General features: G+C 37.1%; 1 protein-coding gene across 2 annotated transcripts in view; it reads right to left on the bottom strand.

Annotated features, from left to right (window-relative positions):
- Positions 1 to 12,900, bottom strand: part of CFAP54 (cilia and flagella associated protein 54) — a 386,261-nt gene that overhangs the window by 118,358 nt on the left and 255,003 nt on the right. For both annotated transcript variants that reach the window (XM_055237476.1, XM_055237478.1), the window contains 4 exons: positions 10,956 to 11,111; positions 8,298 to 8,403; positions 7,277 to 7,370; positions 665 to 763 (listed from right to left, as the gene is read on the bottom strand). In XM_055237476.1, the coding sequence (XP_055093451.1) occupies positions 665 to 763; positions 7,277 to 7,370; positions 8,298 to 8,403; positions 10,956 to 11,111 (455 nt within the window). The remainder of the gene's footprint in view (positions 1 to 664; positions 764 to 7,276; positions 7,371 to 8,297; positions 8,404 to 10,955; positions 11,112 to 12,900) is intronic.

Here is a 12,900-nt window from a genome sequence, read left to right as displayed (position 1 = left end):
TGACATGTAGAATATATCATAGTCAAACAAATAATTTAGGGTTGACAATTTAATTAATGCATAAGTCACTTTAAATAAGCTACCTTACCTAGCTATGACAGATAGTTGCCAAAATGTCAAATATGTACACATGTATATCTGCCAATAGTTTCACTGAGAAAAGGTGAAACAAAGAGAACTAAGTCTGGCTAATAGATTGAAAACACTAAACATAACTAGTATTTCTAATCTTTCCAAAGAAACATAATTGGCACAAATCCCAAATAACGTAATTTTTTTTCTTTTTTTCTTTTGAGACAGGATCTTACTCTGTTGCCCAGCCTGGAGTGCAGTGGTGGGATCTCAGCTCACTGCAGCCTCGACCTCCCAGAGTCAAGCAATCCTTTTGCCTCAGCCTTCTGTGTAGCTGAGACTATAGGCATGCCACCATGCCCAGGTAATTTTTAAATTTTTTGTACAGATGGGCTCTCGCTATGTTGTCCAGGCTGGTCTCGACCTCCTGGATTCAAGTGATCCTTCTGCCTCAGCCTCCCAAAGTGCTGGGATAACAGGCATGAGGTATCATGCCCAACTCCTTTCTCTTTTACAGGTATATTGTGTTCTTTAAAGGCAGAGAATACAGATACGACAGTAAAAAGAAAGATTAAACAAAAATCACACCAACCTGTGCAGCAGCTCTTATTGCAATCCAGGCTAATGAACTGTACATTTCAAATTTATTTGCTGATGTTTCTTTAACAGAACTACTTCTTCTGAGAGGAGGCTAAAAATATGGCAAATGTGTTATGATATAGTTTTGTGATAACTCTTCTCATCTTCTGAAGATGACATTTTAGTGAAATGCTATGTAGTCACTAAGGATAATAATGTATCTATTGACATGAAAAGATATTCGAAATACATTGAGGAAAGAAAAGTGTAGGTTACAAAATTGTATGAAAAGTACAATCCTTCTTTTTAAAAAATATGCACACACATACATTCCCTGTACATATAAGCAGAGAAAATTATTAACAGTGGTTATCCCAAGTTTTAAGGTAGTTAAATTATTCTTATCATTTTTTTCGAATTTTCTATAATGAACTTGCATTATTTGTGTAATAAGTTAATAAAAATTATATATATATATATTTTTGAGACATAGTCTTGCTCTGTCACACAGCCTGGAGTGCAATGACACAATCTCAGCTCATTGCAACCTCTGCCTCCCAGGTTCAAACAATTCTCCTGCCTCAGACTCCCAAGTAGCTGGGACCACAGGCATGCACCACCACACCCAGCTAGTTTTTGTATTTTTTGTAGAAACAAGGTGTCACCATGTTGCCCAGGCTGGTCTTGAACTCCTGAGCTCAGGTGATCGGCCCACCTCAACCTTCCAAAGTGCTGGGATTACAGGCGTGAGTCACTATGCCCATCCAAAAATCACATCTTAAGTAAAAGTAAGTGACGTTATAATAGAAAACCTATAAATTGAATATGTTGTGTAACAGCATCAGAAATTAGAACATTGCTTAAAGATTTTTGGCAGTATTTGCTATCATATTTCCTGCTAAGAAAAATATTAAAGAGATAGTATTATCATAAAGTTCCATAGAATAGCAAAACAAACAAACAAACAATGATTGAGGATTTTTTTTCCATGGCGGTTTCTTTAATAAAGAATGAATATATATTTTTAAAATATATATTCAGTTTTTAAACATAGAAAGTTAATGCTACCGAAGTGAACAGAACAAAACTCCACCAGTAGCTAGTATCTGCTGTACATTTTTAAAGACAACTAAAATAAGTAGTAGTAGTTTCTTAAGATTTAAGTCATCTGGATGGAGCTAACTATTCAATTAGCCCTATGGGTGCTAATTCTTTGATGCCCATATTTTGACCAATTCTTTAATTTTCAATGAACCTGCAGAATAAAACAAACAATAACAAAAGTATCTTTATTTTACTTCTGGCTAGAAGACTTCCAGAGAAAAAGAAAGGCCGTGTACAATGCTGATGTCAAAGCAACAAGTATAAGGCGTAAATGTGGCCTAGCTTAGCTCTAGCATTAAGCCTGGGAGAAGATGACACCTGGAAAGATCTGCCTATGGGGAAATCTAAGCAATATAGCCCCGTTCCAAGATAAAAAAAAAAAAAAAAAAAAAAAAACCCTAATCATTAGCTGTAATGGGACTAATCTGGAATAACAATTGCTAGCTTACTGACTACATAAGCATGGGTAATTTATCTACTTAAATTCTGGAAACAAGACTAATAGGCATGTAATGAAGAATAGAGAACAACATTAAATAACTATAGTGTAAGACCAACTAGTGACCCAGCCATTCAAAGAAAAAAGAAGTCAACTTGAATGGAAAGGAAACCTTTATTGAGGAAGTTGGGCTTGAGCCCACCGTAGAAAAATTTGGAGTGGAGAAAGAATATGGTGAGCATTTTCCAGATGGGAGAGATGTTCGACATTGCACAGGAGATTGTAGGTTATGTAAACAGGAAAGAAAACCCGGGCAGGGGGTGTGGAATGCATGTAGATTGGAAATGAAGAAATAGTGTCTTTCTTTGCAGAAGACATGATCCTATATGTAGAAAATCCTAAGGAATACACAAACAGACACACAAACGCAATTAACATTATTAAACCTGTTTAGCAAGGTCACAGGATGCAAAACAATGAATACACACAAATGAACTGTATTTTTATATACTAGCAATAAACAATCTAAAAATTAAAATAAAAATCCCTTTGACAATAGAAATAAGCAACAAAAATGTATAAGACTCGTACACTAAAAAGACAAAACTTTGAGAGAAATTAAGGTCAGAATAAATGAAGAGACAGTCCATATTCATTAATTAGGGGATTTAATATTGTTAAGATGGCAACAAAAATCTCCTTAGTTTTTTTTTTGCAGAAATTGACAAGCAGATCCTAAAATAGACAGTGAAATGCAAAGGAGTCAAAGTAGCCAAAACAGTTTTGAAAAGAAAGAATATAGTTGGAACATGCACTTCACAATTTCAAAACTTACTAAAAGCTACAGGAACCAAGACAGTGGACACTCAAGTAAAGGTAGACTTAGAGGTCAATGAAACAGGATTGACAATCCAGAAATAAACATTTGCATTTATAATTAATTTTCAACAAAAGTGCCAAAGCAATCCAACGAGAAAAGGATAAGTCTTTGCAACAAATGGTGCTGAGACAACTGCATATTCATGGACAAAAAGATGAATTTAGAATTTAGAATCTTACCTCACACTCTACACAAGTATTAACTCAAAATGGATCATAAACTTAAATGTAAAAGTTAAAACTATACAACTTCTAGAAGAAAACGTATAAGAAAATCTTCAACATCTGCAGTTAGACAAAGGGTTCTAGATATGCCACACACAAAAAAACACAATCTATAAAAGAAAAAAATGACAATTTGGACTTCATTAAAATTTAAAAATTTTGTACTTCCAAAGACACTACTAACAATATGAAAGGACAAGCCACTAACCAGGAGAAAATATTTGCAAATCATTTATCTGATAGGGGACTTGTATCTAGAATACATATATTTTTAAAAAAGAAAACTCTCAAAGCTCAATGATAAAAAAAGACAAATGACCCAATAAAAATGGGCAAAAGATCTGAATAGACATTTCCCCAAAGAAGATATACAAATGGCCAATAAGCACATGAAAAGATCTAAGCATCATTAGCCACCAGAGAAATGCAAATCAAAACTACAGTGAGATACCACTTCATACCTACTAGCATGGGTACTACCAAAAAGGTAGATAGTAACAAGTGTTAGCAAGGATGTGGAAAAATTGCAACCTTCATATACTGCTGGTAAGAATGTAAAATGGTAGAGCCACCTTAGAAAACAATCTGACAGATCATCAAAAGGCTAAACATAGAGTTGCCATATAACCCAGCAATTTCACTCTTAGGTATATACTCAAAAGAATTTAAAACATATGTCCACAAAAAAACTTGTATATGAATGTTCAAAACATCATTTATCAAAACAGCCAAAAAGCGAAAACAATTCAAATGTCAATCAACTACTGAATGGATAAAGAAAAAACATGGCATATCCATATAATGAAACACTATTCAGCAACAACAACAACAACAAAACTACCGTTACACACTACAACATGGGTGAACCTATGAAACATTATACTGGGTGAAAGAAGCAGGCATAAACAAGACAAAATCTATCATTCTATTAGCTGGGCATGGCGGTGCATGCCTGTAGTCCAAGCTACTCGGGAAGCTGAGGCAGGAGAATTGCTTGAACCCAGGAGGCGGAGGTTGCGGTGAGCCTAGATCACGCCACTGCACTCCAGTCTAGGCATCAGAGCAAGACTCTGTCTCAGAAAAACTAAAATAAAATCTATCATTCTATTTACATGAAATGTCTGGAAAAGGCAAATCTATAGAGACAGAAAACAGTTTGGTGGTTTCATGGGACTAGGGGTGGGAACAGGATTGACTGCAAATAGGCATAAGGGATCTTTCTTGGGATGATGAAAATGTTCTAAAACTGGATAGTGGTGATTGTTGCACAACTCTGTAAATTTACTAAACATCTGTGGACTGCAGTCTTAAAATGCATTAATTTCATGGATGGAAATTATACCTCAAGTTTTTTTTTAAATGTATGCATGCTGATCTCTCTGTAGACTGTTTTCTCCCACATAACTCCTTGGAGAACTCCACTTATCTTTCAAAACGTACTTCATCTGTGAAGCCTTCTCCAGCATTTCCCCAAAACAGTATCAGCCCCTACTTTGCCCCACTTCTCCACCTTGACAAATTGTGATTATAGTCCTTGTCACATTGCAATACAATTATTTATCTCTCTTGCTAGACTCTGTGCTCCTTAGGAAAAGAAAGTGGTTAACGTACATTAAGCCCTCAGTAAGTGTTCGGTTCGTGAGTAAATAAATGAATGTTCAAGAAATAGTCATTTCAACTTAGGCATCAATTATTGAGTACCTGCTATTAACAAAATAGAAAAGATGTTTAGCTGATGTTACATAACGAGAAATAATAGTTCCATTTATATAAGTACTTATTACATACTAAGAGGTAAGGATCTTCATCTCCATTTCACAGGTGAGGAAACTAGGCTTAAAAAGACCTCAGTCACATAGCTAGTAAATTGTGAAGCTAGGATTCAAACCCACACAGGTACTATGGTCACTCTGCTGTATGGATACTACATGAAAGTGAAACAATAGTGCTTCCTTTTAAGGGCTTATAATGTGTTGTCTTTATTAGGACATATTTCAAATGTTATATTTCCATGGTCTGAATATGTCTGCATGAATTTTTTTAATTGGTTTTGGCTGTTTTCTGTGCTTCTAATAATTCTATGACTTGCTAAAATATTTATACTACGTCAAAACATACAGAAAATAATGATCATATTGTAAGGAATTACACTACTGTTTTCATTCAGATCCTAACTTCTTTATGTTCTTAATTATAAGCACTTCTCTAGTAAGGGCCAGAAAGCTGATATATTATCATCCTAGCATCCTATTAATTTGTATTGCCACCTGCTATAAAAACAAGGGTTTTTTTTCTGTTACTGGAAATAAACATGTTTATCAAACAACACAAAGTAACTTTTTCTAGTTTGCAATTATTTCGATTAAAAAAAGAGGGGCCATTTACCTAAGGCAGCTGCCATATGAATAATTCAATTGACTGAGAGTCTATTTGCCTAAAGGTTTTAAATCATGTTTATGCTGTCTCAAAAATTAAAGATTTGATGCCAACATTTTCTGAAAAGATCTCTTGGAGGGTCAAATGATTATTCAATAAGGAAGAAACAGAAAAGCCCACTAAAATTTTAAAAACAAAAAAATAAAATTACTGGGTTCATATATCTCAAACCCACCCAAATTATTCCTGCCTCTGGGATCTCCCTCAGTCTAGACCCTTGGTCCTCAGGTGTGGCCCACAGACCAGCAGCATCAGCATCACCTGGGAGGCTCGTTAGAAATGCCAAATCTCAGAGACCATCCCTGATTTACTGAATCAGATTCTGCCATTTCACAAGATTTTCAGAGGTGTTTCCATACCTTACTTTGGAAGCACTGCTCTAGCTAGAAGATGCGACCCCTCTGCAACTCTTTGCTGGGGTCCCTCCTCATCCACTAAACCCTACTTCAAACATCACCCCTTCTCAGGTCATTCACTGAAAATCCCACCAATACAAGTTATTCCTAGCTCCAAATTTCACTACCTAAGTCACCCTCTAATATGGTTTGGCTGTGTCCTCACCCAAATCTCATCTTGAATTGTAGCTCCCAAAATTCCCACACATTGTGGGAGGGACTGGTGGGAGATAACTGAATCATGGGGCAGTTTCTCCCATACTGTTCTCGTCGTAGTGAATAAATCTCAGGAGATCTGATGGCTTTATAAGGGGAAACCCCTTTCACTTGGTTCTCATTCTTTCTTTGTCTGCTGCCATGTAAGATGTGACTTTCGCCTTCCACCATGATTGTGAGGCCTCCCCAGCCACATGGAACTGTGAGTCCATTAAACCTCTTTCCTTTATAATTACTCCGTCTCAGGTATGTCTTTATTAGCAGCATGAAAATGAACTAATACATGCCCTTCCCCTCCTTCTCCCTCATTTCCTCCCACCTTTCCTCCTCTGGTCTCCTTCCTTTACTGGTTTATTATGTTTTCCTCTACTGAAAGGGAAGCTCCATGAGAACAGGGACCAAGTTTGTTTTAGACACTGCTTTAACATATTCCTCTATAAGAGTACCTGGATCATAGTAGATGCTCAATAGATATGTGATGAATGAATGAATGATTCTATCAAGAGGTAATCTGTTTATAGGCCATATCAGTATTGAAAACTTCACTTGTCCATCTGTTTAACCAATATATCATTTCTTGAATTTTCCTGATCAATACTAATGACTCATTCATTGCCTTGCATTTATGTTATCCATGAAACATAACTGTATATTTCTATATTAAGTATATATATATATGTACACTTACATTTCATGGATAACATTTTCACAGGCAGAAATGTGTATATAAAAATAATTTCCAAAGTCCTATATAAAATGTCCAAAGAGGTATCTGTTTGTAACATAGTTACAAGTGCTAACTACAAAGCAATGAATTAATTTCTCCAAGCCACACAGGAAAATCAGCCTCATTATTTCAATAGCACAGTGTTACCAAAATAGCAAGCTCAAAGGCAATTAACTCATAATTTCTAATAAAATAGACTTTTACCTTAAGTGTTAATGGTGATCCTGAAATTTTTATCTTTGGCTTCTTCAGATGAAAATACAATAGAGCCATTTCTAGGTAGGAGTCTCTTATCAATCTAAAATGATATAGCACTGTACTTATTAAATAGCTTCACCATGCATAATCATTGGTATCATTTGCCAACAATTTCTGAGCTGATGAAAGGTAAAAACTGGCAAAACCAGCATCTGTCACAAACACACACCCTCTTTTCATAGCACTTTTGACCATAGATACTAGCATCTTCCTCCCTACTAAAATTGGAAGTTCTTGAAGAGAGCTAAGCATTCTGCCTTTTCCTGTGGTGGCAACACTCCATGCTATAACTGCCAGGAAGCCTGGCATCGAGACCATTCTGGAATATTCTAGCACACAAGACACTAAATCAGTGAAGGTCTGGGCTGGAGGAATTTGCCTGGAAAATGTAGGCCCCTCTCTATCCTCCTACACTAATTAAAATAGAAAGAAATACATAGAGTTATGCAATGCAGAAAGCAGTGATTTGGTATGGGTTAGGTCTATGTATTCACTATCAAATCTGTCAGCTGGGGATCAGTGCACCTGGATCAGTGCCATTGTAATAAAGGTGGCTTACTCAATATTGAGGTGATATTCATACAGAATTAAGAATTAAGTTGGCCAGTCCTGGTCCTGATGACCAGAGTGAATAGCCACACGAACCCCTTCTAGACACAATTGTACATTTAGGGAAGGATCTTCCAGTTTAGAAGCCAGTCACCCTGAGGAGGCTCCAGCAATCCTGGGACTGACAGGAGATCTGGGTATAGGCCAATATGCCACTATAAGGACAGCCATCATTTACCATTACTTTAAAGGAGGCTTTGGGTCAGAACAAAGAGCAACACGCTTGAGATGGACCCCATGAACTAGCTCTGCTTTCAGAAGGCATCACAATCAATCCAGCCTCGAGTGGTCAATGTACTACAAGAACATGGGGCTCAAGCCAAACACACACAGCTACAACAATGGAATATCTTTTTACCCTGAGTTTTGATCATTTTTCAGGCTTAGTTGTATAGCTTCATATAAACTCTCAAGTTGAAAACTTGGAGATTTCTCTTCCATTAGTATTTGGCGTTCTATTTTGCCTGAAAGAAGAAAAAGATACAAAGATGGTTTTTCTTTTTTCTAGCACTTAGAACTTAAGAACAAATATTTCATGCTGGAAATTCAGAATATTTAGTGTGCTATCCTTTTGTATGTCTGTCTGTTTCTTCCAGAAGGTAAGCCAATGAGGAAAGACCCATTGCCTCCTTCTTCAGAACTCTCAGGCTTCCCCTGCATTCAGGAAGCAACGTGAAGCAAGCCTTCTTTGGCTTGCCCCTACACAACTGGTCTTCCTATCTTCCCATCTAACTTCTCTCTCCATTCCCTTACTTTGTGCTTCTCCCTCCTCCTGTATCTTACATTCCCTTTTTTGACATGCATTCTCCTCTTTCCCCTGTCTCCTTCACAGATATCATAGAAAACATCTGCCCTCCCATGTTCATTGTAGCATTATTCACATTATTCACAATAGCCAAGATATGGAATCAATCTAAGTACCCTTCGACAGGTGCATGGATAAAGAAAAAGTGATATGGCTGGCCGTGGTGGCTCATGCTTGTAATCCCAGCACTTTGGGAGGCTGAGGCGGGCGGATCACAAGGTCACGAGTTCGAGACCAGCCTGCCCAACATGGTGAAACGCTGTCTACTAAAAATACAAAATTTAGCCTGGCGTGGTGGTGCGTGCCTGTAATCCCAGCCACTCAGGAGGCTGAGGCAGGAGAATCACTTGAACCTGGGAGGTGGAGGTTGCAGTGAGCCGAGATCACACCACTGCACTCCAGCCTGGGTGACAGAGTGATACTTAGTCTCAAAAAAAAAAAAAAAAAAAAAGAAAAGAAAAGAAAATGTGATATATATACACAATGGAATACTATTCAGCCTTAAAATAGAAAGAAATCCTGTTATTTGAAGACATCATAGATGAACCTGGAGGACATTATTCTCAGTGAAATAAGCCAGGCACATAAAGACAAATATTGCATGATCTCACTTAACTGAAGAATCTTAAAAAGTCCGGGATGGTGGAGGAACAGGGAGATATTGGTCAAAGGGTACAAAGTTTCAGTTAAATGGGAAGAATAAGTTGTGGAGACCTACTGTACAACATGGTGACTATAATTAATAATAATTATAGATTTTAAATGCTTTCATCACAAAAAAATGATAAGTATGTGAAGTGATGGATATGCTAATTAGCTTGATTTAATCATGCCACAAAATATACATGTATCAAAAAGTCACACTATACCCCATAAATATATACAATTGCTTTGTCAGTTAAAAATAAATTGAAAACACTTTTAAAATTTTAGAAAAATCACAAACCTAAGGAGAAAAAATAAATCCTAAAAAGTCAGCAAATGGCTGAAAACCCTCTATGATAATACAAATGCGCTGGCTCTCACAGCTCCCAGCCCTCATGGTGAGCTGCAGCCTTCAAATATAGGCATTAGTAGGCTGGGCCTGGTGGCTCATGCCTGCAATCCCAGCAGTTTGGGAGGCCAAGGGTGGGGGATAGCTTGAGGTCAGGAGTTCAAGATCAGCCTAGCCAACATGGTGAAACCCCATCTCTACTAAAAACACAAAAATTAGCCAAGTGTGGTGGTGCACGCCTGTGGTCCCAGTTACTCAGTAGGCTGAAGAAGGAGAATTGCTTGAACCTGGGAGGCAAAGTTTGCAGTGAGCCAAGGTCATGCCACTGCACTCCAGCCTGGGCAACACAGCGAGACAACACCTCAAAAAAAAAAAAAAAATGTAAGCACTAGCAGAGCATATGAGGATGGGAAAGGAAACTTCTATAATCATTATAGAAAGGATTCACAGCTTTCATGCAGCCTGTGGAAAGGGCACAGAGCTGGCCAGTGTTGAGCTCACATCTGGGCACTATCATTTAGTGGCTGTTGACTTTTGGAAAGTCACTTAACCAGACAGCACCTAATTTTCCTCATCAGGATTTGTCATGCCTACCTTGCAGAGCTATTTTAAGAATTAGCCCTATGAGATACATATTGAACATATTGAATACAGCACCTAGCATCTAGTAGATACTCAGTAAATGATAGCAATCATCCTTATCTTTTTCTCAGAGGTAAAATGCCCACAATAAAATCATATAAATGTATTAAGGAAATACGTGTTATATATGTTTTAAGTATAGGTGTGCTATATCTATTTAATTTCAATGAGGATGTATCTCTTATTTACAAAAATTAACCAAAATGTTTAGCTAAGTAATGAAACGATGCAGAAAAAATGTCTTCCAAGCACTATTTAAGTAATATTATTTATAGCTAAGAGGCTATGCTGCCATTTTTCAGTCAAACCTCAAACTTTGTATAAGAAGAATCAATTACAATTATAAAAGAAATGAAGCAGTAGTACTTTTTTCTTTCTAGACATAAACTTAAAATAAGCAGCACTCTTTTACCTAAAACTGGATTTGGTGGAGGTACCGTTGTGTTCATCATCTCTAAGCCCTTTGTATGTTTGTAATTTTTATAGTCAGGGACCAGATTTTCAAGAATCCTGTTGTTGATATAAAAAAGAATTCCATAAATTTTATCATAGTTCTGACCCCAGATGCATTATACCTTTCTGAAAAAGGATTTCAGCTTCCACCTCATGTTCCTCCACTGCTGTTGTTCTACAGAGCTTCAGTGCCACATCAAACAGATGAAGAGCAGGTAACCACTTCGAGGGGTCCTTCCTTTTATTCTTGTAATATACTTGCTTGGCCACTGTATGTCCTAAAAGAAAAACAGTTGGGTGGGGAAGAACAATAAAATACACAGTGTTTATAACAAGCCTCCAAGTTACCAGACTGCTCTCATAGTAATGAAATCTATCAAGAACTTTGGTAGTTTTTACAGTTTTTAGCATCCAAGAAATGTTTTAAAGACATATAATACCCAATATTTCAATAAACTACAGTAATAAGCCTTTGAAATTTTTTCTTTGATACATTTCTAACATGTTTTCTTATTTTTTAAATGAAGGATAATCTCTCAAAACCCTTTCCTTCTAAAATTTCACAGTGCTCTACAGAACAACTTTCATGCTGCTAAAATGAGGTTGTTAATAGGGAAACACCTGGAAATTTTATGTTGTTCCCAATAAAATTTGCAAATATTAATAGGCAGTAATTTTCTTTCTATTAAGCATTATAGTGGTTACTTGCTTTGTGTATTTTGTTTTGTTTTGTTTTGTCATCCCCACTAGACAGCAAACCCATGATGGACAAGGGCTACATGCTATGCTTTTTATTAGGCCCCATCATTATTTAACATGTTTTTACTTAAAAAACCATTGTATGGAAGAGACATTAGACTTTATCTGTGTAACTCCAGAGCCAGACAGGCAGACATTTATTCAACAAACATTTTCTAAGTGCTTAGGTACTTGATAAAAACAAAAAAAGAAAATAATAAGAGCTAAGATTTATTAAATGTATCCTACATGCCAGCCACCCTCTGAAGGACTTAAATGCATTACTCATATGATCCCCGCAACTCTGAGTGGGCACCATTATCAAGCTTATTTGACAGAGGACAAAGCAGTAGCTCAGTGAGGTTTCAGCAACTCACCCAAGGTTAGATGGCTAGTAAACAGAAGGGCCATAATTTGAACCTAGGCAGTCTGGCTCCAGGGCCCACACTCTAAACTACAACATTGCACTATCTCTTAAGAGGGAGGTCATGAAGCCTAGTATTTTGTTTAATGGAGAATATGAATAGCCAGACAGGCAATCAAAATACTGCATGGCCAATTGTGTAGCAGAGAAAGCACGGGGCACTTTGCTAGCAGGCCCAGATTGGGGGAGGTTAGGGAAACCATCCCAGAGAACATGGCTGTCTAGGCTAAAAGCAGATGAACACCTTCTCTTTGGTAATTTTAAAGAACAAAAACGTTGGCATAAAGAGGAGAATGCAAGTAGGGGAAATAATTAATTGGTAGGATAATTGAACACACAGTAAAGCAATATAAACAGAAAGGCAGTGTAGGACTCTGATACAGATACTGAATTCTAGCTGAAGTGCTGGATCCTGGCCAGTCATTGGTACTACCATATCACTGAGGTTTTGAACAAGTCCCTACATGCCTCCAAGCCTTGAGCGTCCTCTGAAAAAATGATTGAAATATTGGGTATTACATGTCTTTAAAACATTTCTTGGCTACTAAATACTAAAAAATAAAATGCAGCAGAACTACAAAATTGTGAGGTGTCTTTAGGTTCTGAAATTTTCTAATTCCAAGTTGCTATGCCCTACAAAGGATATATTTTTTTAAACCTAGAACTTTTTGTAAACTTTTAATTCAGGCATGTGCTATGTGAATGGCAGGATGATGGACAGCCTCAATCTCTCTCTCTGTCTCTCTCTGTCTCTCTCTCTCTCTCTCATCCAGGAAGTTACTGAGTCCTTACTCTGAACCAGGCGGGATGGCAGCACACTGATGAGAATACGGAGATGACAAAGTGAATACGGAGAAGAAGAATATGGAGAGGAAAAGCCTTTGCCTCTGGGAGGCTCCCAGAAG

Source organism: Symphalangus syndactylus, chromosome 13, assembly GCF_028878055.3.
Source record: "Symphalangus syndactylus isolate Jambi chromosome 13, NHGRI_mSymSyn1-v2.1_pri, whole genome shotgun sequence".
Lineage (NCBI taxonomy): Eukaryota > Metazoa > Chordata > Mammalia > Primates > Hylobatidae > Symphalangus > Symphalangus syndactylus.
This window is presented reverse-complemented; position numbering and strand designations above follow the sequence as displayed.